Source organism: Macrosteles quadrilineatus, unplaced genomic scaffold (assembly GCF_028750875.1).
Source record: "Macrosteles quadrilineatus isolate MER2022 unplaced genomic scaffold, UCM_ALF_1.0 Scaffold_7__1_contigs__length_78375512, whole genome shotgun sequence".
Taxonomy (NCBI): Eukaryota; Metazoa; Arthropoda; class Insecta; order Hemiptera; family Cicadellidae; genus Macrosteles; species Macrosteles quadrilineatus.
The window spans coordinates 10,829,838-10,855,085 of NW_026542600.1; the positions used below are offsets into that span (position 1 = coordinate 10,829,838).

Below are 25,248 nucleotides of genomic sequence, written 5' to 3' on the forward strand. Positions count from 1 at the left end.
AAAAAACAAGCTATAAACTCTAATTTTGATTTTATTTTGACCACTGCTTCGTTCAAAAGGTGGATCTGTATACTCTCAGTGACTTCACAGCGCACACATGTTAGCTATAACGCCCTGCTTTGATGTGTGTGAGCGGCTACGACATTTTAACGACCAGACTTTATTCTTGCACCAGTAACAACGGGGCTACGGGATATATTACCTACACCCGGCGATTTTTCGTAGTCCCTAGACGAAATTCTGTTTCGAAAACACCAAAACTTTTTACCTAGAAACAACCTGACAAAAATTATAAGCGTAATTAATTTTAAAAGTTGTTTATACCACGAATTTTAGAATTGCTTGCGTTGTAAATTAAACCACCCCATTTTGCAACGTTATTAAAAGACGTACCTAATTCAAAAATGCCAAAAACATCTTGGTATGACTAGCCAAAAACTAATATGTTAAGAAATTAAAAAAAACTAACTTGTTTATTCGAGAAAAGACTACTACTACCATTATTTTGGTCATAAACCGCATGAAGGCAATCTAACTGTTAACATACCATACAAAAGAAAGTGTTCAAATTTTTACTATATAAACGATAAAGATGTCATGTAAAATCATGAAAATCAAAACACCGAATCAATTTGTCATCAAATCAACTTTACTTATCTCTTAGTTGTGTCAAGACATTTGACAAGTTTTAGTACGTAAAAACAGAGCTTGCCTAGTAAAAACCATTTAAATATTAAGTTCATCTCATCTATAATCGTTATTTTTTACTTAAGAACGCAATCCCATAAACCTTTGCAAAACTATGCCAGCTACCTCCATAAAACAATTAAAAATGCTGTAAACAAGCCCAATCAAATACAGTGTTACTTTTTCCAAAAGTTGAACTTACCTATTATCATTACGAACACAGTAAATATTGTTAAAACGCATAATTTAATCGATATTTTAAGGTAATTCTTTAACTTTTTGTAAATGCAATAATTTAATGAAAGTATGTTAAACATCTTCCCGATAATGAATATTAATGACTTTATTTTGAGGGTTTGTTTACAACACCATCAATAAGACAACAAGCTATTGACAACTGATATGCCCATAAAACTTCCACGGCAATACATAATAATTTATTTTATTCGTAAATTAGTAGAAAATTTACTTGGCGAGTGCCTTAAAATCATCGTGTCGTTAACCATATTTACGCGAGTTGCTACTTTACCTACGACAGTGTTTTAACTACTAAAAATCACTACTCATAACTAAGAGGTTATGTTTTCGTTTATAACCTCTCATTGCCCCTGACAGTGATGCAACGAAACATTGTACCAAACGCTAATTGCATCACTCGACAATTAAATTGGCCAACAGCTGATTAGTGTTTGAATCATTAAAATTTTACTTCTTCTCTCTCAATCCTTGAACATCATTGGTCCGTTACCTGTGTTGATATGCAAAACTATGCAGTTATGAGAAACCTTTCAATTCTAACTGAACAGAAACGGCTTCTTAAAAAAAACGGTCGTAGGTAAAATTCGTAACGCAGTAGTTTTTTGCAGTAACTTGAGACCTGTAATCTCATAACTAAACAGGTCTTGATTATATTTATGAACGATATACTGAACAGATAAACACATGCCTATGCATGCAGGACTCGGGTCCTGATTATTTTTCCAGCCGTGTTTGTGGTAGACTGCTGGCTGCCGTCTGTCATCGCAACAGATGTTGATAATGTTCCACTTGGCTATGACGTCATCCCTATCTACTTGAACCCTAAACAGTCTGCACCCACGCCAGGCAATGTTAATATACTAGCTACAGAGGGGTGGAAAAATATGAACATAGAGTAGTTAATAGTTTTATAAGTGTTAAATTATGTTAAATTGTATAACAGTGTTTCCAATAGGTCGTGGGGAAGATGTATATAACTGAATACTTCCGAAAGGGTTTCTTAAAGGGGTGCATGCCCGTCTCATAACTGAAAATCAAGTTCATCTTATTATAATTACCGTTAATTCTTATTGTTTGTGCAGTTACTTTAGCACGGAAAGGGTGACAACCATACTATTTACCCCGATCAGGAAGGTCCAGAATTTATAAATACTGAATTTACAGTGGCGACGTATTTAAACTTTAAGCTGAGGGGTATTGTAGACTTTCTAGAATCAAGTTAATGGACTTGTTATTACTTTTGAATGCAAGATTTAAGATACGATGTCACAACAATCTAGGAAGATGATCACGTCGACATGATCTTTAAAAATGATAGTGCCACGATCATGGATAACAGGGCCAGGGTGTTATTCCGATACACCAAATTTATAATTTATAAGTAAACAATTTACACGACAGTAATTTTAAAATAGAGTAATAGCTATCAAGGTTTTTACTATCAGCTGTTTACTGATTGATAGTTATGTTTAATCATGTTGGTGACAAACCATAACGGGTTAGAACTTGTACAGCAAGGAGTAGCATTTTTTAAACCACGAAACTCTAAGTAGGTATTTTTAAACAATACAGGTGATTACAGGAATATGCATTACTTACATTGCCAATATTTTTTTTTATAATTGTAACATTTCCTTGAAATGGTGTAGATTATGTCACAAGTAATGAAGAATAAATAAACAATTAGTCAACAGTTAAACAAGAAATCAATCATATTCCTGGGTAGGTGGAAGAAATAAAAGGAACTAGAAGAAAGAAATTAATGAAATCCATAGAGTACTGTAAGGATCGTTGGGTTGAACAACAAATAATCATACTCGCCCAAAATTACGCAATCCCCTTCCACAAAGGAGTTCAACTAATCACTTTTTACTCATGAACACGTTTAAGCCATAAAACCGTCATCTTTGATGTCCAAAATAAACTCTATGTAAACACTAAGTTGCGTCGCGAAATACACGATAAACTTGGTGAAGCTGGACGTAATGTAAACATTAAACAACCTATTTTCGTCTCCAACACATTATAAACAATTAGAAGCGGTTCGTGGCTCATTTATTTATATGACTCATGCAACGATACAAATTGAGGGGGTTTTAAGGCTAATGAATGTCATAGATGTTTAAAAAAATGTAATTTAACGACGAGATACTTTATAGTTTTAGAGTGATGGTTTTGCTTACATAACCTCAAAATTTGAAATAATTCCCTAAATTTCCCACTCACAATAATTTCCCCACTATATCCCTAGTTTTTTCAAGCAGTTCACTTTTCATCACGTTCCCACAATTTGTAAAGAAAGTTTAACCCGCATTGGGACTAAATTTACGTTATACAATTTTCTCAAACTACCCTTTCTTGAAACTCAACTCTCCCCGGAGTACGCAGGTGTGCTGCGATGAGTGTAAAATATTTAGCAGCCCTGTAGAGTTGAACCCCTGAGGCTGTTCATTTTTAATTCATCCCTCCGAGCTGCACTTTGGCCCTTTATTACGTAAGTTATAATACTGTCGGACCAAGACTATAAATTCTGTAATAATCCCAAACAAGCAATTTTTCATGTTTCTAGTATAATGTTGGTTGTTTAAATTACCGATTATATTTGGAATATTTTCAGCGCCGTGCCAAAGATTCTCATACAGCACTGTTCCTAAACCGAAAATTATCAAGATTAACCGATTTTGCTATCGGCGGACTAAAGCAGAACGAAAGGGGCAATAAATGTGGATTTTATTTATTGTTTTTAGAAGAATTATGCTACTTAAAATACTGAAAACCCTTCTTTTGCGTAAACATGAAAATACCTGCGCCTCATTTATGTAGAATGAAACCTCCTCGTAAAGATTTACGCGAAGTTTTTCCGTTTTTCCGTTGCTTAACAATTCAATTTAGATCTATCATCTGATTACTTTAAATTTCTGATTTCTAAATCGTATACAATTAAAAATTTGAATAGTCTCTGCATCAATCAGTTTAAACTTCTAATTAAATAAGATGTAGGAACCTATTCGTTGACATTTGGTGATTTGACGTACACCTTCAAAACAAAACAGAAATTTAGGTATTTAATATTAGATTTAGTGCTGTCAACTTCAAAAAAAATATTTCAATAAAATTAAAACTCATTTAAAACTTACATGTGAAACCTAATGAAATTAAAATTAGGCTAATATAAAATGTGAATCCTGATGAAATTGAAATTAATTTAAAAGTTGCAAGAGAAACCTAATAAAATTAAAATTAATTTAAAACTTTCATGAGAAACTGGCAACTCAATTTTCAGGCGAAAAAGCCCTTCTCATAACTCATAACTCATTTATTGAACCAAAATAACAGACACAAAATTTGCATTGGTCATGTCAAATAATAGAACTAAAGTTAAAATAAACAATAGACAATGTTGCTTCAATAAAACAATATCAATTACTTCTTACAACAACAAAAAAAACTAACTAGCTAAACCCATCAGCGACACAATCTCGAACACTGTAGTAACCCTTGGCCAAGAGTATTTTTTTGATTTGCTTTTTAAAGCTGTTCAAGTCCGACTCCAGCTGAAGGGAGGGAGGGAGGAGATTAAAAAGTTTAATGCCATTGTAATGAAAGTGTCTCTTGAAAAATGTAGTTGAATGAGATGATAATTTAAGATGGGAGTTGTTACGTAGTGAATAGGAATGTGTAAGTGAAGATTGGTATTGGTGTAAGTTTTTTTTGAATGAGAATCAAAGTTTCCAAAATGTATATTGAGGGAAATGTTAAAATTTGTGATGAAATAAAGTATTGCCTGCAAGATGTTCTTCTTTTCAAACCAAAGACTGCCCTAACTGCCCTCTTCTAAAACGTACTATGTACATGATATTAATTGTATGTGTAAGATTCACTTCACATTTACGTAAAAATGTAAATAATTTCTTATTTAGATACAATTTGGATTTATAGTTTTGATCATTCGTATTAAACCTTATACCACCACCAACAAAATCAACAGATTTGTCTTATTTCATTCTTTCAGTGTTCTCTAACTAGTAACTAACTTTGTTAATTCTTAAACATCCCTGTTGTCGTTTAGATCGTAACAAATTTCATAAGCAGAAGCATATTGCATTAAACTTGTAAATCAAATGGTTTTAATGTTTGGTTTATAATAAGTGTACCGAGAAAATATAACATTACGGTATTCTTAATAACAAAGTAAAATCATGAAAAAAGTTTAGGGCTGAAAGAGCTAAAGACATTTGTATTGGTTCAATACAAATTTTACTAAGGGATTTCCTGGTTTATAAAAACCTTAAAATATCTGACTATTTTAATAAATTTTGAGATTGACAACCACATTATTCTATAGTACGACATCGTTTGGGTAAAAATCATGAAATAGTCATTCACAATGATCTAAACTTCGTTCTAACAGACTGTCATAACACCACCCAAATTGAGCCTGGTAACAAAAACCTAGTAAATATGACGCACGTCATTACGTTTGGTACGTAAACAATAACCAAAAAACCTACACAGTTTGCACCTAAATTAATACTAAATCTACCGTTTGAAAACGTATACTCCATTAAACAGATTCATTCGTTGGGTGTAAACAGTGGCAGAGCACAAATTTGAGGTTAGGGAGAACACTCACACAAGAAGCTCTACAAGCGAACAAGAACTAGCACTGCACAACTCGCGACGAACGACGAGAACAACTGAACTGATACTACACACTGGCGATACGGAGCGGAGAGAGGAGCTACAGCAACCGTTCACCAGTAGGGAACAACTACTCCTTTCACTGAGTTGTTCAGAGAAACCAACTCATTTTACCGTTCTTTTTGTCGTTTGGAAAATAATGCGTTTCGTTGCCCGTTATATTTTCATGATTATTGTTAGTGGAAATATTTTGGAAAAATTAATCGCAAAATCTTATGAGGGAAAACGGTCGAAATCCCTAAAAGTGTTTGGATATATTGGGGATTGGACCTGTTCCTTTCGCACTAGTTAGAGACATAAACCTCTAGAGTAGCAACACACCTAAGGTATTTTATTTACAACAAAACTCTTCACACAAACACTGAACGACAAAAACTTCAGTCTTTATCAAGGATACGTTGATTGGTTTTACCATCGGAAATTGATCCATAGTTCTGACTTTTGCATGTTTTTAATGTTAATTATTAACTGTGGAAAATTATTTCATACTAAACCTTCATTATTGTAAATTCTGCAGGGACAGCGGAGTATTAAATTATTTTAGGTGCAAACTTGAGTTTTCTGTCTCTAAGAAGAAACATTAATATCCGTCTCTGAGTTTGAAAAATGTAATAAGTCCTAGAACATCCTAATTCCGGCGGGATTTCGGCTCCCTGGACTGAAACTTCACGAAACTAAGAAGTCTATTTTGACAATTTATTATTCCCCCCTGTTGAGAGCGCGTGGATGGAAAAAAATAAAAACTACTTTGTGACTACAATAACTCGAATTGTTTAACATTCCCAATGTCATTAATTGAATCAGGAGACATACTGGGTTGCTATAAAATATGCTAATTATTTAAAATTTTATTAATGAACTCATTTAATTTAATACAACAAATTATGTTGTTCTGCCAATGAATAGCTGAGAAAAATCGTTTAACTTGGATTATTGAATAAACAATACTTTATTTTTATTTGGTGGGAACCGTAATGTGTTTTAATTTATAAGGGCCAGGATAGAAGTTGAAGGTTATCTGGAGGATACAAAGGTCAAGATAACGCCAGTAATCAGCTGTAATGATAACATCGGCATCGGAGAGATAAAAATTTCAAGGAACACACACACTTCCAGAAATCTAAGCAAGAATCAAACGGAACGACTCCGAATCACGATCACAACAAAGAGTCGTTCTGTTGGGGTGCAGCGAACAACTCCTGGATGGGGAGGCTGCATGGTTCTCACACGCACACACACACACTCGCGTGGATCGATGCAAGGCCCTGCGCCGTCAGTAAGGGAGCAAACGTAATTGACGTCATTTTAAACCTCAGCATCCTAATGTAACTGCAATCCTCGAATTGCATGAGTAAGAAAAGTGACGTGCTTCACTTTAAATTGAGCCGTTTTGCCAACAGATTTTATTTGAATTGGTTATATTACAGTATGTTGATGGGAACAAACCATCTACAACGATTTAATATATTTTTATATGATTTAAAATGACTCAATATCATTAACTGCTTCTAGTTAGATCAAAGCTAGTAACAATGATTCGATTCTTAGTATTAGAGATTCTTCAAACAATCAATATTTATGAAAAATTAATTTTTAAATGCTACACATTTTATCAAACATTTTTTCTGAATTAGTTTTTAAATTGACCTTAGCAAACCTATTTCAAATTTACAGCTCTCTATTATTTCTTTAGAAACATAAAATTTGTCAGCAAAAATGTGTTTAATTACAAATAAATATTTACAACTTATAATGCATAGTAGCTTGATTGAATTAAAATTCATTGTGATGGTCCCAAAACTTGATTGAATTAATCAAAGGTTATACAAAATTTCCTAACGGTTTTGTTGTTTCCTACAATGTTATAATGATGAAAATTCACAAACAAAACACGTATTCGCTCCACAGTCTCTTTCAATATACAATGCAACTTTTAAAAATTATCATGGTTTTACATTAATTTTCTTTCATGATGTTTTACAGGATGAAATTTCTTAAAAGCTATTTACGTAAAAAAATACATGATAACCCATGTAATTTATAATAATGGATAGAATAGGCAAATAAATATATAGCCTATATATATCCAACTTAAGTCAAAATCTACAAAGATTACTTGTGTAATAAGATATTAATAAAATATAATTCTACAAAACATCTATTTAATTTTAAAATTGATGAAAATCCTTTATCCAAAAGGGAAATAGCTGTAATACGATTGGATGGGCAGGATTAGGAAGTAAATAGCTTACACTAGAATTAAAAAACCTCCCATAAGTATACAAGTTAATTGTTTCATGATAGCATTTGAGTATCCAAAGCACACTTTATTTATAATACTTGAGCGTGAAGCTATTTTAATAATGTATGTAATTAACAGGATTATGTTCCCTACCTATGATTTTGAATTAATCTTGTAATGATTAAACTTTAAAAAATTAATTTGAATAATACTTTTAACACATCAACTTTATAAAACGCAAGTAAAAGTCTCAATAGAACAAATTATTTAGTATAAACCTTTTATGTCCGGTTTTCATCAGTTTTAGTCATATTTATTTCCATGTATCTGGCCATAAAATATTTTTTTCTAAATTAGTGTAATAATTTGATAGTGTGTATGTACTCAAATAATTTAATTTAAATAAATTCTTGGCTCGGCTCAAGATATTTAAACCTATTCCAATCAAGAATTAAGTGGAATAAATTCATACAGAGTGATTCTAAAAGCTTGAGTTTCTGGAGGGGTCTAGATAACTACCAATTACCCCACTCCAGCAGTAGTTAACTAATGGAAGAGTTAATTATAACATAACCTCATCTCAAACAGCAATCTTGTTATTCTCTCTAGTTTTCAGATTAAAAGTAGCGATTTCTGGTTATATAAGTGTTACTACTAGATTACTACTAACTTCAGAGATGAGTGATAGTAATACAGTGATAATGATTTTTTCTAAATTAGTATAGACTGTGTAAATTTTAAATTTGTTGGAATCTATTTCAAATCATTAGTTTACTAAAATTAATTTGCTTAAGTAATCCTATAAGCTTAAGTTTCTATTAGAGGTGGGCGTTATTTAACGTAATAGGATAACTAATACTATTACTGAAGCGTCACCTAATACCTTGGTAATAGGTTAGTGGGAATAACCTATTATTTTAGTAATATCATCTGAAATGTTTAAACAAACGAATGAAAGAACTATCCCGCTGATCATGTTTTCCACCAACCATGTACCGATTGGAATAATATTGCAGTATAAATAGATTATTTTTGTAACACTGGACTGTTAGAATGAGCGAGTGAAATAATAATAATTGTGACTTCCTAATTAACGGCTTTATCATGAAATAATTTAGTACCTTGGTAGTACGATTATTTTTGTAAAATCGTCTGAAATATTGGAGCGAGTAAATAATTGATCCTGTCTTCCTATTAATGGCGAGCGGCTGAAAACGTCCGAGGAAGTAATACGAGAAAAAAAAATTATATTTCACCTATTACCGAAAAGCTACGGAAAGGAATATACTATCTCTGGTTTCTAGTGGTTTAGTTAACTACTAATTACTCAACTCCAGCAGTACGTTAGTTGGTGGAAGAGTTAATTAAAACATAATCTCATCTCACACAGTAATCTAGTTATTCTATCTCTCTTCTCTACATCATCTAAGTATTTCACAACCGATCCTTACCCATTAGACCACAATGATTACTGGTTGGTGTGATTTTACAATTGTCCATATACACATCTTTAACGTACATTAATTTTTATTCACAAATTATTAATTTGCTACTAAGAGATAATAGATGCATATCTAACTTACAAAAAAAAATATTTACAGGCAGTTGAAAGCACACAAAAAGGTTCACAACACAAATATTTTGATATTTCAACCCTACAAAGGAGCCTCTTCATCTTCATAGGGTAGTAGTATACTACTAAGTGGTATTTCCCTCTAAAACTTATTTTACGGTAGATAACGTTTTATACACGACTTGTGTTAAACAATCATCAATTATTTGAGATGGAGCCTATGTGCATTTTTCAACCCAAATATGAGTTTACACCAAACACCAATTTACCAGTTTGAAAAATTACTAGCGATTGATAAGTTTTATAACAGATACTTTTTCACGTTACAAGTTGTATTCTTTGAATTATTTATTTATTAAACAATTTACAATAGCTACAGGTATCCTTATAAATGGGAATAGATATTGTTATTAATAAACAACAAATCTTGGAATCAAACATATTTATGTCACACAGTGGCAAAACAGCTGTTTTCAATAAATGTTTTTTGCATGCAGCCTGGCAGTTGTTGACTTTTGAGTTACCGGGTGTCAAGTTTGTGAGCTTTTAATGTAATTGTAATAGCAAATAAACATATTAAAAATACCTGTTCTACAAAATATAACATAAAATAAAATTCATTGTTGTAGCCCCGGAACTGTAATATATAAAATATTTGGTTTTACAATACCTTTATAATAATCAATAATAATCAATCGTTGAGATGGGGACGCCACCTAGGTGCGTATTTTAACCCAAATATGAGTGAAGTATGAGTGTAGAATGGTGTGAGATGATCTGTGTAGCTTTCTTACTGACTAAGACCGGCTGGTTCATCAGTCAGGGTAATTGATTTAATCCCCAATAATCAGGAACGGATACATCCGGTTTTGAACCATCAAAAAGCTACTGAATTTTTATCAGGATTGAACCAGCGACCTTTTGATTGTTAGGCGAGCACTTTAGCCACTCAGCTACCCAGCAGTGCCTATCTGATCATTTGACCTTTTTTGTCAATCCTATGCCTGCAGTCCCAAAGGTGACCGGAGTAAAACACTTCTACTGTATGTGAATGATTTTGGGATGTCGCTATTCATGTATAGATTATGAACCACCTGCCTCTTTATATTGTTAAGACTATAATCTTTTTGCCACTTTATTGAACATAAATCAGAGAATTTCAGAAAGATGACTCTTCTTGAAATAAATTGCAGCCGTATTGTATTAAAAACATATCAACCACTGTATATACAAATACAGAATTAAAATATGTACTACTAGCAAAATTACTGGCCAAAGAATCTAAAAAAGTAGATTTAACTACAAACAAAAACAAAACTAAGTTTCTAATAGTAAGTAGAAAACCGCCACGGGATTTTCCCTTCTAAGAGTGGATTCATATTCTTTTGAAAGATGGACTGATTTTAAGTACCTGGGCGTAATAATAGACCAAAGCAATACAGAAGAAACAGAAATTGAATCAAGGATTCTCAGTGACAACCGATGCTACTGGTCTCTACAAAACATCCTAAAAAGCAAAATTCTCTCCAAGTAAACTAAAATGAAAGTCTATGAAACTAATAATATTACCTATAGTTATGTATGGATCAGAAACCTAGGTATTGTGCAAACATGATGAAAAGAGACTGATAACTTTTGAAAATAAAATACTTAAAAGGATATTGGCACCGATAGTAGAAGATGGAATATGGAGGATAAGAACCAACAAAGAATTGAGGGATATCTTTATGGACCATCATAGCTTAAATCAAAAGCCAAAGACTAAGATGGGCAGGACACATATACGGAAGACCAAGGGAGTCAAATTTAAGAGTGGTTTTAGACGCAGATCCTGCAGGCAGGCAGGGCCGGCTAGAGGGTGGGGTAGGGGGGCCAGACCCTTGGGGCCCTGGGTTCTGAAGGGGGCCCGGCCCGGTAAAATTTAAAATATTTTCTGTACATGTAATTGACTAAAGACAAAATTTTAGCATAGTTTTCCAGTTCACTTAGTAATTTTTGACTGGAATAAAGTTGCAACTGTGAGCATGATAGTCAAACTAACATGCATTTTAGATATATTCGAGTATTGTATTTGTATCAATATATAGTATTGTATTTGTAACAAAAAGGCAAAGAGGCGGCTGGACACAAAATCAGGAAAATAGGGGCCCGATATAGCTCAGCTCAGAGGGCCGTGATGACCCTCGCCGGCCCTGGCAGGCGACCACCGGGCAGACCGAGATATAAGATATTGCGGTGGTGGGACCGAGTCCGAAAAGACATGAGAAGAATGAATGTTACGGAAGAAGTGATGGAAGACCGAGGAAGATGGCAAAAAGCTGCTGTTGAAGCCAAAATCCTGAATCCCAAAATTGTTGAGATCCAACATCGTGTAATGCAACACTTCTTCGGATACATAGTTTTAGACTGAGTATGGACATCTCGATACATCACTAGACAGAATCGTTGGACATATAATTAAATCGCTATCCTAAATCGAATTATTAAATTGCAAGCTAGTATTGCCTAACTCATTATCCTTTTTCCCCTGCCTTTTTAAAATTATTTATACTATAAACTAGGACTAAGGGAAAGGCAAGCTAACAAAACTATTGTTTAAATGGCTTTTTAAAGGTTATTTTTTACCTGGCATTTCTTTCAACAATCTCTTTTGATACTACCTTTGTAAAATCTTTTTTTAATCTTAAATGAAATTTTTGCAGTTCTTTCAATAATCTGATACTACCTTTGTAATACAAATTTTTTATTCTTAAATGATTTTTTTATAACGATACAACTCTAAACACTTTTCTATAATAGACTTAATTCTATTTTCAAACCAAATTAGAGCCATAGCCACCCACCATACTTGGGCGCTATTTTCAACAGTACAAAATTGTGTAAAGTACAGTTATTTTATTTTAACTACAGAAAGTAAATAAAATATGTCTAATAACACTTCAAGTGTTGGGTTTAGCTACGTATTTAAATTACTTTTTGTAAATTTAATGACACATACAATGCTGATCAAGATATAATTTATTTTAATTAGTGATGAGTCGGTTGCAATTTTCATTGTTTTGGTTTTTATGTGTTTTTATCATTTGTTGACACATAATTTTTTTTTGTTTTAATTAGAAAAAATTACTACTCACTTGTATTAGCCTAGACCACTCAAAAAACATTTTTTTTTAGGTCCATTGTTTGTGACAATAGGGTTATTTGGTTACATGGATTAGTACAGGTAAAACCTGTGTTTTACTAATATCCAATGGAAAATGTATGCAAAATTCCATAAAACAATGGACATTAGTTATCATTCAGGGACTGAAGACCCTGAGGTCCCGAATTTGATTCCCGCCAAGTCACCAATGGATTTTATCTAAGTGATAATACCGCAACCCCTAGGTCTAGCCTGAAGTAATGTGTAAAACAATCCCAGGCTCGTGCCTAGCGTCGTAGAAAAAAAACCCATTATACCAATGTTGTGTTATAGCACATGTTTTGTATGGTCGCTAGTAGAAAATCATTAGTAGTAATAAATTTTGTATGGTGTAAACTTATCAGTTATCATAACAACATAATCCGTGATCGTGGCATCATTGTGACCATCCCCCGCAGTCCCAGTGAAATCGATTGCATCTAATTCAATCGTGAACAAATCATCATCGACTCCTACAATCGCAGCAAAATTATTGCATAAGAACAATTAAACTAAAACTTACTTTTTCCTTTGGTTCGCCAATTTCGGTTTTCTGTAAGCTTTTTAAATTATAGACAGAGTGACAAATAAAAACGGGAACTTTTTAACAAACAAAATCAACTGAACAGATAAGAATGAAAAAATATGTTCCATAATAATTTAAACAAAACATCTCATCTAGGTTTATGGAATGTACTAAAACATAATCATGGAAACAATTTATAAAAATTAAAATAATAAAGTTCTTATTTTTACTGTCACCCTGCTAAACTAACTAAATAATTACGCATGTGGAAATTTTTTAAATTTTATTTTGCTAACAAAAGGTTTACTACATTTTCTTTTTTAAAATTAATGTCATTCACATTTCTGAACCAAAAAGGATATTATAACAAGGATATATTCACTGAACTCACTACATTATATGCTCAAAGTCTTATCTCATTTGCACTGTTAAATTAACTACACGTTTAAAAAGAATTGATATTTAAAATGTTATTATTGGCAACACTGAGCTCAATTCATTTTACGTTCCAAGTCTCTTCTTATTTGCACTGTTAAACCAACTACACATTAAAAAAGAAATGATATTTAAAATGTTATTATTGGTAATACTGAGCTCAATTCATTTTACGTTCACAGTCTCTTCTTATTTGTACTGTTAAACTAACTACACATTTAAAAAGAAATGATATTTAAAATGTTATTATTGGTAATACTGAGCTCAATTCATTTTACGTTCAAAGTCTCTTCTTAGTTGCACTGTTAAACCAACTACACATTAAAAAAGAAATGATATTTAAAATGTTATTATTGGAAACACTGAGCTCAATTCATTTTATGTTCAAAGTCTCACTGTTAAACTAGGAATGATATTTAATAATGTTATTGTTGGTAACACTTAGCTCACTAAATTTTCTTTCAGTTTCATCTCAATTCAATTTCCTTAGCGTCCCTGAAAGCAATTAATAAACAAAAATTCAGTTCCAAAACTCTTTGAAAGATTATCTAAACCAAAAATGTCTTATAACATTTTAAACTTCTAGAAAAAATAATAAAACTTAGAAGCAATTAGATATTTAAATATTTTCTGAGGAATCAATATATATCAAGTACACACGGAGATTTCCTCCAGAATTCGACAAAATCATCACACTTAAAAATATGTGAAGTAAAATTTGGAAATGTAATCTTATTATTAGAAACAGGTACATTAGTTACTACAGTACTTGAAATTAGTGTTAAAAAGGAGAAAAGATCTGTTTGCACCATATGTTGCATATATAAAATATAAATAAAAATAAAATTAACAAAAATGTACAGAGTACTATATAATACTCTACAATAAATCATTAAGCAAACAATCATCCGTATATAATTTTCAAGCTTTGGTAAGAATACACTTAAAATTCTAAAGAATGTATTAACAAAACTGGTAATATTTGAACTCACTAAATCAGTCTTGCCTTTGGCACAAAACTGTTCACAGGCACGGATTGTTCAACCCACTTAGTGCTGAGGCACCGCTAAGAGCGAGGATGTAGTTATCGGCTCAGTGTAGACTTTTTGGCCGGTTAATGCGTCAGCTGTAATTTGAAGCTAAAAGCTTCAATTACTGTTCGCAGGTTCATTTTGCTTATTCGCTGTAGCTAGCGGCTACATATTTCACGTTTTATTGTTTCAATGATGCCAGACACACCAAAAACAGTTACTTTGCTATTCTTTAATTTGGAGAGAAATTAAATATAATTTCGTTGTAAATTGTTACGTAGTAGAAATTGTTACGTAGTTAATTGTTTTTTGAAAGATGTTTGGTGTCTGAGGATATAAATTTGGCAGAAAGTAAATAAAAGAAACGTCTTATAACACTTAAAACATATATTTACGCTTATACTGTTTCTCACAAGACGGTAAATATACATAAAAGATGGTAAGTGGTGATCGATATATAAAAATATATCAGTGTGAGTAACTATTTCCTACAACGCAGAAAAATTATTATTTATTTATTTTACGCAGCATGCAGTCATAACAAATGCTCTGTCGTAAACTTTGCCAATGATGAGGCATTTATAACTACAACGAAGCGTGAATACTTTCCAGTAAAAATTTTTAGGCATTTACACAATATTTTGGAAAGTTGGTTTTGAGGATTGAATAAGTTTTCCCGAAAATTGTGATTAATCAATCACTGTAGTTGACTTTTAATCCTACTGTAAAATTCAAAACATGTTTTAATGCGTTTCATGTAGGTGGCAGAGTGTGCCTATTTGAATTAAATGTTAATCTCATATTTTAGGGTATATTTTAGGATTTGTGATTAACTATTTTGTTTCAATATTAGAAGATAAACAATGGTTTTATTTTTTATTTATTTATTTATTTTTTTTATTTTTTTTTTTTTTTGTAGATTGAGTCAGAGAGGCTTGTAAGATGTGGACAAGAACCCTTTTCTTTAACTTTTCCGAGTAATCTCAACAATTAATTCCTGTTGGCTATATAGTGGTTTAAATACCTGATTCTGGCAATCCAATTGTTGTATTTCACAACTAGTTTCGACCTGCTTAGAGGCCATCATCAGGTGCGTACAAGGATGATTACTTCACATGAAGGTCGTACTTATTCTTGTGAAAAATCATCCTTGTACGCACCTGATGATGACCTATTAGCAGGTTGAAACTAGTTGTGGAATACAACAATTGGATTGCCAGAATCAGGTATTTAAACCACTATTATAGTTATTCTTCCCATACTCATACTGCAATAACAAAATTCTTGCTTGGTTAAATAACTACCTCTAACTTAACTTGGCAGTAACAATTTATATTTCTTGTAGAAAGGTGAGGTGCGCTATACTGAGTTCACAAAATTTAGGCTGTTTTAGGGGAAGAAATCTACCCCCTCTACTTGACCCTACCATTAATAGTACAAGGACCGAGTAATAGATCAACAGCTGAGATTTTCTAAAATCAGCCAACAATCAGCTGCAATATAAATTAAACAAAAAAAGAGTGGGGGAACTTCCCCTCAAACCGCTTAAATTTTGTAAAAAGAGTAACTCCTTCTCTAATTGTATATGTATTTTAGGTAGTATTTGTAGAGCATCAGTAATGTTTATAGTCATGTCATTGATCACGATTGCAGTGTATGAAGCTTGAGACGACATGCAATTTGACATGTAAAGGTAACTAATTCTATAGCTTAAGGAGTGATTCGATCCAATCACCTTTTGACGGATGTTACCGAATGCATCACCTTACTAAGTGTTGAGTTTAGAGTTTTCATCTTGTTATATTAAAAATAGCTATCGAATTTCATGTGAAGATGTTTATTAAGTCCAGTAAAAATAGATGAGTAATAAGATGTAGACAAGAACCCACTTCTTTCACTTTTCCGATTAATCAGAGGCAATTGTTATGTTATGTATGGGAAATATTGATCTAGCCAGTTCAAAGAGTACCAGTTTTGTGATTTCTGTTCTGTTTTACCTTATGAGGAAGCTACCTTGGAGGGGCGAAATATGAAATTGATTGTCAAGTTTTTTTTTTTTGTGCTACCAACTTTTTTCTTAAGTATATCCATTCCTTCTTCTTCATGAAAAATTATTCCTATACCAAACATATACACTTATTAATTGTCTAAACTATATTAAAGTATTACTAATATTAACTTCTGCTTGATATTTGACCACTTTTATGCTACTTCTATGCAAACAAAGTAATTACCGTACAGGTTTTGTTTTGGATAATTATTTAAAAAAAAAAAAAAACAGCAAAAAACTCCTATTAATATGAAATAGATCTTTGAAGGGAAATCCTTTTACTTAGTTTGGTTGTGTTTTCATTAATTACACAGCCATTACATAACAGCCACACTTGTTTCAAAAAAATTGATTGCCCCAAAAAGTGTTCACATGACAATATAATTCTACTGTATTTCAATTAGAAAAATTAAATATTCAACACGATATGTCCATTTACAACCAAAATAAAAGGAAAAAAAGAAAAATTGACTCTGCCAAATGCATTAATATGGCTTAAAACAGCACTAAAAACTTTTTAGATCTTTAGACTGATGTATGATTATTAAAAGTGTTAGCCCTTTCTATATTATTATAGAACACAACAACTGTTTTGTATCTAAAAAGAAGCAAAACAGAAGTTATGTACAATACCTATTAAACTCATAATCCTGTCAACTTCCACACAAGAAGGACACCGTTTATTTAAGGTGTGCCCTCAACACCAGCCAATTTACACATATAATTAAGCTTAAAATGGATTTGAGGAGAGCTTGTCTAAAGGTAGAGCTCGGCGCTTCGGAGCCAGAGGTCGCAGGTTGAAAGCCCGCAAATCACCAACGGATTTTATCCATGTGATAATGCCAAAACCCTCTAGGACTAGTGTCAAGTTGTGTGTAAAACAGTTACGGGCATGAACCTAGCATCCTAGGATGTGAAGGTGGGACAAAAAACAACAATATGGATTGCGCATGTACGGGATTTGAACCTGCGCATGTAGAAAGACCTCAACCTTACACTCGTCAGTGCAACACCTTAGCCAATTGAGCTACCATGCCACCATGGTAAATATTGATAATAATAAAATCAAAATCATATGTTGTCTATTCAAATACCTAAAAATTAATAGTTTGTATGAACTGTACGCTGCAAGGTATATGTTGTCTATTGAAATACCTAAAAATTAATAGTTTGTATGAGCTGTACGGTGCAAGTTTGATGAACAATCGACCACAATATGAAATGTGATTTACAAATGACATTAACAAATAGGCCACGAGTTTGTGCCGCAAAATTTTTCTATTTAAAAGATTTTTTTACCATTACCAACATTATCAATTAAAATCATATATTCAGGAATGTGTGAGTTAGGTATTAGATATGGCTAAGGATTATGAGGTTCAGCATCACCCACAGCTATAAATCAAATAAAAACTTTACAAAAAGGATAGAAAAAATTATGACTGTGCTTCACTCTAATGTTTTGTTAGCAAGCGCTTAGCTCGGATATAGGATAGTTGAGGTATTGGTATTACTAATGGATATGTTATTTGAGTATATGACTTTACTAGATTAACACGTTGTGTGCGGCCGTTCCCGATCGGGTACGGTGCTCGGCATCCCTAGGGTGCGTCCGTACCCAATCGGGAACGCTCGGCAATACCTTTCGTATATCTTCATTTTTGCTCTAGCGTCGGTCGAAGGTGGACCTATACCACTTTGGCGTGAATTTTTGTTGTGGTGTAGGTTGGTAGTAAATTTCCCCATAAAATCCCCAGCTTAAAATCAACTTATTGTCCCATCTCTCTCCCTCCTATACAATCACAATGGGACCGGCTTCGTTCCAGGCAGATCTGCTATCTGTGGGTGTTTTAGTGAGCTAGATCGACTCTCGTCGTAAAGCAGGACATTTCCGCACGTTATTTGCTATTCGTCTGAACAAAATTTGAAACCCAATCACCCGGCAATCGGGTTTCTTTGACGCTGCGGGCTTTGCCGCACTGGGGCTACGCCTGCCATTTGATACACTGCAGCGAACGTGTTAATATTTCTCAAATGAATTTAAAGTAAAAAATAACTTTAGATACAAATAATGTAAACTGTTTTACATTGTCCTTTACACAAACAGCCAAAAAGAGTTAGAAAAACTTTAGTTCCAACATTTTTTTTTAGATTGCCAATTGAAATAGAAAATATAACTAATTTTAAATTGTTGACATCTAGGATTAAGCATCGTTATCTAAATGAATCCATTTAAATATTGTTTATTAAATCACTTAATTATTGTTGAAGTTTTAAAATCATTTAATGCACGTTGGTTATTTTTGTGTTGTCATCTCAATGAATCCATTTAAAACTGGTTGAATATTGTTGTTTGAATTACTTGTTGTATAATTACGGTAAAGGTAAATTATTTAATGCATGTTATTTACTGTTGTATTGTTATCTCTGTAATCCATTTTAAATCTGGTTAGATATTGTTGATTAAATTACTTATTATTTTATTGTTAAAGTGAAGAACAATTTAATGCATGTCATTTATTGATATATATTTATTTATTGAAGTTAATTAAGTCTTTTGTTTGAGCTAGTTAGTTTTAGGCTTACATAGAAAGTTGTTTTTGAAAGGTAGAGTTTAAGTGGAAACAACAGTAAAATCAGATATTGACCAGAAACAAGGAAAACCAAAATGGTGATAAGGACTGACCAAAGTAATATAGAACACAAAAATGACATTATCTACTCAATCCTTTTACAGGTATTTGAGAAATCGCTGCATCAAGTTTAAAAACATGGTTGGTTATATTTTTAACTAAAAATAATTCTTTCGTAAGCCAATTTTTAGACTTGGAACCTCTTATATGCATCATCACACTTCATTTACTTTGTACTTGCGCCAAAAAATTTTTGTCACACAGAGTACCAATCGCCCTGTATAACCTTTTGATTAACTAAAATTCAGTATGTTTTTGTGTGAATGATACTGTGTCCAAACAAAATAATTTACCAACCTCACATAATTATTTATGGTTATATAAACTGTGTTTGTCATATTTATACTTTGTCAATAATGTAAGTAGGGTTGATTTTTCAAATTCATACGAAATTTAAATATAAATTAAAATTACAGTATATTTTCCATGATATTAGTATTTGTTCTATTAAGTTTTTAAGTTGGACTGATGAAAACACAGGATGACACAACACCAAATATTTTTTATGTAATACTAAGTTAGTTTACTCGATTGAACATTTAATTCTAATGCCGATACAGTAGACTCCCTCTTATCCGGACACCTTTTAACCGGACATCGGTTTAACCGGACTACACTCGGTGGCAATGACATATCTTTAACCGGACAATTTTTATCAGCACATCGGTTTAACCGGACTAGATTTGCAGGAAGTAAATCTACTGTTCTCGTGGGAAAGATTTGAGACAAGTGATCATGTGTCTAAATACAATGTTCTCCTAAATTTAAATCAAATACTGTATACAGTATGCATTTAAATGGTCCGTTTTAACGAGTTTTTGGGGACGTCGGTTTAACCGGAAAAACCGTTATCCGGACTGGCCTCGGTCCCGAGGAGTCCGGATAAGAGGGAGTCTACTGTAACAATAATTGACAAATGACAATTGTTTATGTTGAGTTTACAAGGAGAGTGAAGTTAAAATTAACAGCAATTCTTTTGTGAGGATATGGTATTTGCCAGTTTAAGGTTAGCCAAATTAGAGTTCAAGTTTGTTGTCCTGATCCTTAGAATTGTTTTCAATTCAGAGCTTCACTTAGCTTGGGAGATCTGTATCACTAGGCACATTTCATTTATTGTAAGCTAATTTTATTTATTGGGAAAAACGTGGAAAGTGTGAGAGAGGTGTACGACACGTATTTAAGCAGGGTATCCAGCCAACCAAGGCAGCAAGAATTGTTCTTGAATTCGGTATTGATGGGCCAAGGACTAAAATGATCTCCAAGGCTCAATTCATTGATGGCGTTCCGATGGATTTCATTTACAGTAACATCATAAGTAAATCATGAAACGATCACTTGAGATATCACGGAAATTTTACTGATACGGGAAAAGATGTTCACAGTGCAGTCGCGATCGCAGTATCGTCGTGACCGCAAAATATGGAACCCCTGGTCTAGGTAGTATTAGGTCGTATTGCAACATCATAGTATTAATAATGACAGCATATAATCAATTAGTTTTCTAGATTTATCATGGAATGTACTATTTTCTTGTAGTAGAGAGTAATAGTTGGGTAAACCGATTGCTTTTTTGTTTTTTTTTTTTATTGGTGTCATTACATATATTTCTGTTCAGTTTGAGTTAGAACAACTATTTCTAAGTTTTATAGGTTTTCCATATAAGCCTTGGAAAGACTTACCAAATATGACTAGAACTGGTCTATCTTAAGAAAGGAAAACTCTAGGAACTTGTAGAAACTGGCATACAATGAAGTTCGCTAATCCTTGCACGAAGATAACTAGGACGGATTGATATGAAATTGAGTGTTTGAAACTTTTTTGTTCGTTCACTATCCTGTACAATTTTTAACTTCAAATATAACAAACAGAAATTTAACACGGGAATACGAGATAGTAGCAGTTTTAGGATAATAGTATAACACAATTAATACAAGTGCGTCGTGCATGAATAAAAATACATGAAACACTTACCTCCGAACGAGAATAGTCGTAGGGAGGCGAATATGGCGTTATGGTACTGATAGACGAGGGTGAAGTGTATGAGGTGACACTATATGCAGATTCTGGAGAAATAAGAAACGATGGATCCAAAGGAGAATAGAAGTTAGATGGCGATGTAACACTTGGATGCGATGTAACACTTGGATTCGATGATCTCGGAGACGACAGGGTTCTCGGAGGTATCGGAGCATTCTGATGAAACGGAGGCGTCGGAGGCATCGGTATATTTCTAATTTCCTCCGGAGAAAGAACGTTTACAACTGGAGTATTCGGAGTTCTAGGTGTGCTGCCTAAACTCGACATTAAAAGTTGTCTTAGAGGTGTTCTTGGTGGTGTTCTTAGGAGTGATCTTGGTGATGCACTTGGAGGGGCTCTTGGAGATGTTCCTGGAAGAGATTTTGGTGATTCAGATCTTGGTGGAGAGGTTGATCTATAAAAAAAAAACATGATTATTAGTTAAAAATAAAAAACAAACATTTCTCAGATTTAATTCTCAAATGAGGAACCAAAACAATCTTATTCATGCAAGAGTCTCAGAACAAAGGTCTGCGGGTTTCCAAAAGTTTAATTTCACTATGCTTAGTGGCTCTTAGGCGACCGGCTTCGGGATTAAAATCCCATCATCAGGCGGTTAAAAAATGTCAATATCACTCAAATTGAGGTCGTCGATAATCACAAAGACAGGTCATAAAACACGAAACACGAAAACACGGATTGACAATATGTACAAAGATACTGGCCAGTAACGGACACTACGACGCGGCACGGGAAGATGCTAGAAAGTTTAAAGCCGGGAATAAAGTTAGCTCGAGAAATCGGTTTGGAAAGAAACTAGATTTTAGGCCCAACTCAGGCATTTACATTGGATGAATGAGACAGGCATGATTTTGGAGCGATCTTATCACGGTCGCAAAAGTGTCGGTGGAGATTGTGTGTGATTGAGTTTATGGGAGACGATGATGATTTCACCGCAACCGTAGGACACCTCATGTTTTTTCAGCGACCACAGGAGATGTTCACAATTTTACAAAGATCCCGAAAGACTCAATTTCTAAATTCATGTTTTCAGCCCCTGGACTATATTGTTAAGACAATAATAGGTTTTATAGATGATATTGCTCAACAGCTTAGATGTTACATGTCTTACATGAGTCTGCTACCAACCCCGCGCCACGCCGGACCAAATCAATATTATGATAGCGCTATCTAAATGTCCATCGTGTATTCATACCATATTAATGTTTTCTGTGTTTTAAATGTGTTTTTGACCAGTTACAAGCTTTGAAAATGTTGTCTTCGCAACAAAAATGTAAGCCGTTGAGCAATATCATTTATTGGACTATTTGACTGAGGTATGTAAAAAACCTATTATTGTCTTAGACTCAATTTCACCACGAGCGCTCGAGACATTTGTTTAGGTTGAAATAACGAACACCAGCTCCTAGTATTGTTTTTCAAATCTGTACGGCCATCTTTAAACTTCCTTAGCTACTGTACAAATTTTCTATGTCAAAACACTTCTTAGCGTACACACATGTCAACTGGCAACAGTAATCAACAGGGATTAAAACCCTTATAATAAAAACCTAATCACAGAACATGGTTTATACTTGGCGGGAGCATCAAATTCCTTTGCAAAGGTTTTTGAATGTTCAGATAAAAGATGTTTTGACTTATGATCCCATAAGGTTGGCTAGAATAGTAGTGGATATAGCAAGAAAAAACAGGTTGGTCTGAAATTTCAACTGACTTGCTTGTATGAGACAGGAGCTCGGTGCAGACCTTAATTTACAGACAACCCTTTAATAAACTATGTTTAAGCCGCTATATTAGACCTTCAAGAACAAACAGTTTAGAGCAAAAGTAAAAAAGCCTGCACATACCTTAATCATGCAATGGGTTGAGTGAATAAAAATTAGTAAAGAGTTTACTTGTCTCAAATTTTCATAATTTGACTATTTACTTGAGCAGAAGTGAATAAGCAGGAGTTCACTTGTAGGCCTACTTGTTGGTAAAGCCTGTTAAAGGAAGTATACCCTCTGAAACCTATAAATTTATCAGTAAACAATACTTGTTTGAGTTTACTTGTTGAAAAATGCATGTAATTAATTTAGTATTGTCATAGTGCAATAAAAGTATTTATATACAATGTATTACTCAAGTGATTTTTGCAAAATTAGTGGCAAAGTTGTAAGCAAAATTTTAGAAAAAAGTACAACCTTGATGCAAGAGTCCATCACAAAAACATAAATTCTGTGAAAGATAAATTTTTCTACAATAATAGGTTTGTTACATATCTCCGTCAAATAGTCCAACGATTAATCTTCTGTCGGATTTATAGACCAACCAATTTGATGACATGGGTTTGAAAATGGGTCATTTCTGACCCGAAACTAGTCACTATGTCCATGACTATATTAAGGACTGGAGACGGAATAAAAAGGTACGTAACCTATCATCATATCATTCGTACATCAGTCCTGGTGGCAATAATGTTCAAAAAATATTGCTCATCAGCTTACATGTTTCGTTGCAAAGACAACATTTTCAAAAATTGCAACTCGTCAAAAACACATTTTAAAAACGGACGACACGAACACAAAAACATTAAAATGGTATGAATACACAATAAACATTTAGATAGCGCTATCATAATACTGATTTGGTCCGGCGCGGCGCGGGGTTGGTAGCAGACTGGAGGTCTATGTCACGTCGTCTCCTCTACTATTAATCACTGGTGTTATCAGATCTTCGATCAGCTGTTCTTGAAATTATGATTGTGTTGAAAATCGAGCGAGACCGAAATGTAATTGTTCTTTAAGGATGTGGTTCTTACACTGTTCGTCATTATAAATCTCGAACTCCTCCAAGGTGTCAAGTTTGATACCTCCCACAGACATGTTAAATTTCTAAACCTAGTCCATGGGCCAGAAACATGAATTTTGAGATAAATTATGTTCTTTAATTTTAATTTTTATTGAATGTATTGTATCATTGCGGTATTCCTACGTTGTTAAAGACACGTAAAAATCCACACGTCTCAATAATGTAAAAACCTCACATTTTGCGTGTCAATTAAAAAACAATTATTGTAGGTACCTTAAATAATTTCAAAATGGAAAGCTTGTACATCAAGGTAGGTTAATTTATTTTTGTTTGCCTCAAAATAGCTTACAAAACGGCCCCCGGACCCCCCCCCCTCTCCCAAAAGGTCTAGGACCGCCCTTTTAATGAACGTATAACTTCTGTTATAACTGTTAGTCTCATACGGACTACAGCTGTGCTGTTTACAAATTTGTGAACACATACCACGTAACAGCACATGGGGAAACCCGTTATGACTTTAAAGTTTTTTGTATAAATTTGTTTTTAAGTAATAAGCTGAAAGTATTTTCTCGTATAAAGTTTCCTTTGAAAGTAGTAAATACTTGTTTTTATTCACTAAGCCCATCTGTCCAGTTACCAAGAACCTCTAGGTTTAGATAGGGTTACTCTGAACCTTAGGTATCATCAAATGATAATACTCTCCAGTAGGGATGATATCTAGGGGGCCATACACATATTACGTAACACATTTAAGGGGGGGAGGGAGTATGACATAGCGTTACATGGGGGAGGGGGGTTTGGCTCAACACATTCTTCTATAAAAATGCAAAAATAATCAAAATGATATCTAAATCAGTTAGTTATTAAAAATATACATCCTCATATCTTTTTATTCAACATTATTAGGAACAATCTTGTTTGTTTGTATCAATTATTGCTTTTATTATAAAAATATGACTAAACAAAAGGAATTAAAAGTTTAATGATTTATTTAAATCGATATTCCTCTAAAATTATGCTTGAGCTGTTATTAAAGTCTACTGC

The 25,248-nt window shown here is 33.2% G+C and overlaps 1 protein-coding gene across 7 annotated transcripts in view; it reads right to left on the reverse strand.

Moving 5' to 3' along the window:
* Positions 1-25,248, reverse strand: part of LOC128999158 (adenomatous polyposis coli protein-like) — a 172,968-nt gene that overhangs the window by 119,232 nt on the left and 28,488 nt on the right. For 5 of the 7 annotated variants that reach the window (XM_054425533.1, XM_054425529.1, XM_054425534.1 and 2 more), the window contains one exon: positions 21,349-21,808. In XM_054425533.1, coding sequence (XP_054281508.1) covers positions 21,349-21,808 — 460 coding nt within the window. Of the gene's footprint in view, positions 1-5,488; positions 5,626-21,348; positions 21,809-25,248 lie in introns of those variants that run through there. The other 2 variants (XM_054425535.1, XM_054425536.1) reach the window with 2 other exon arrangements.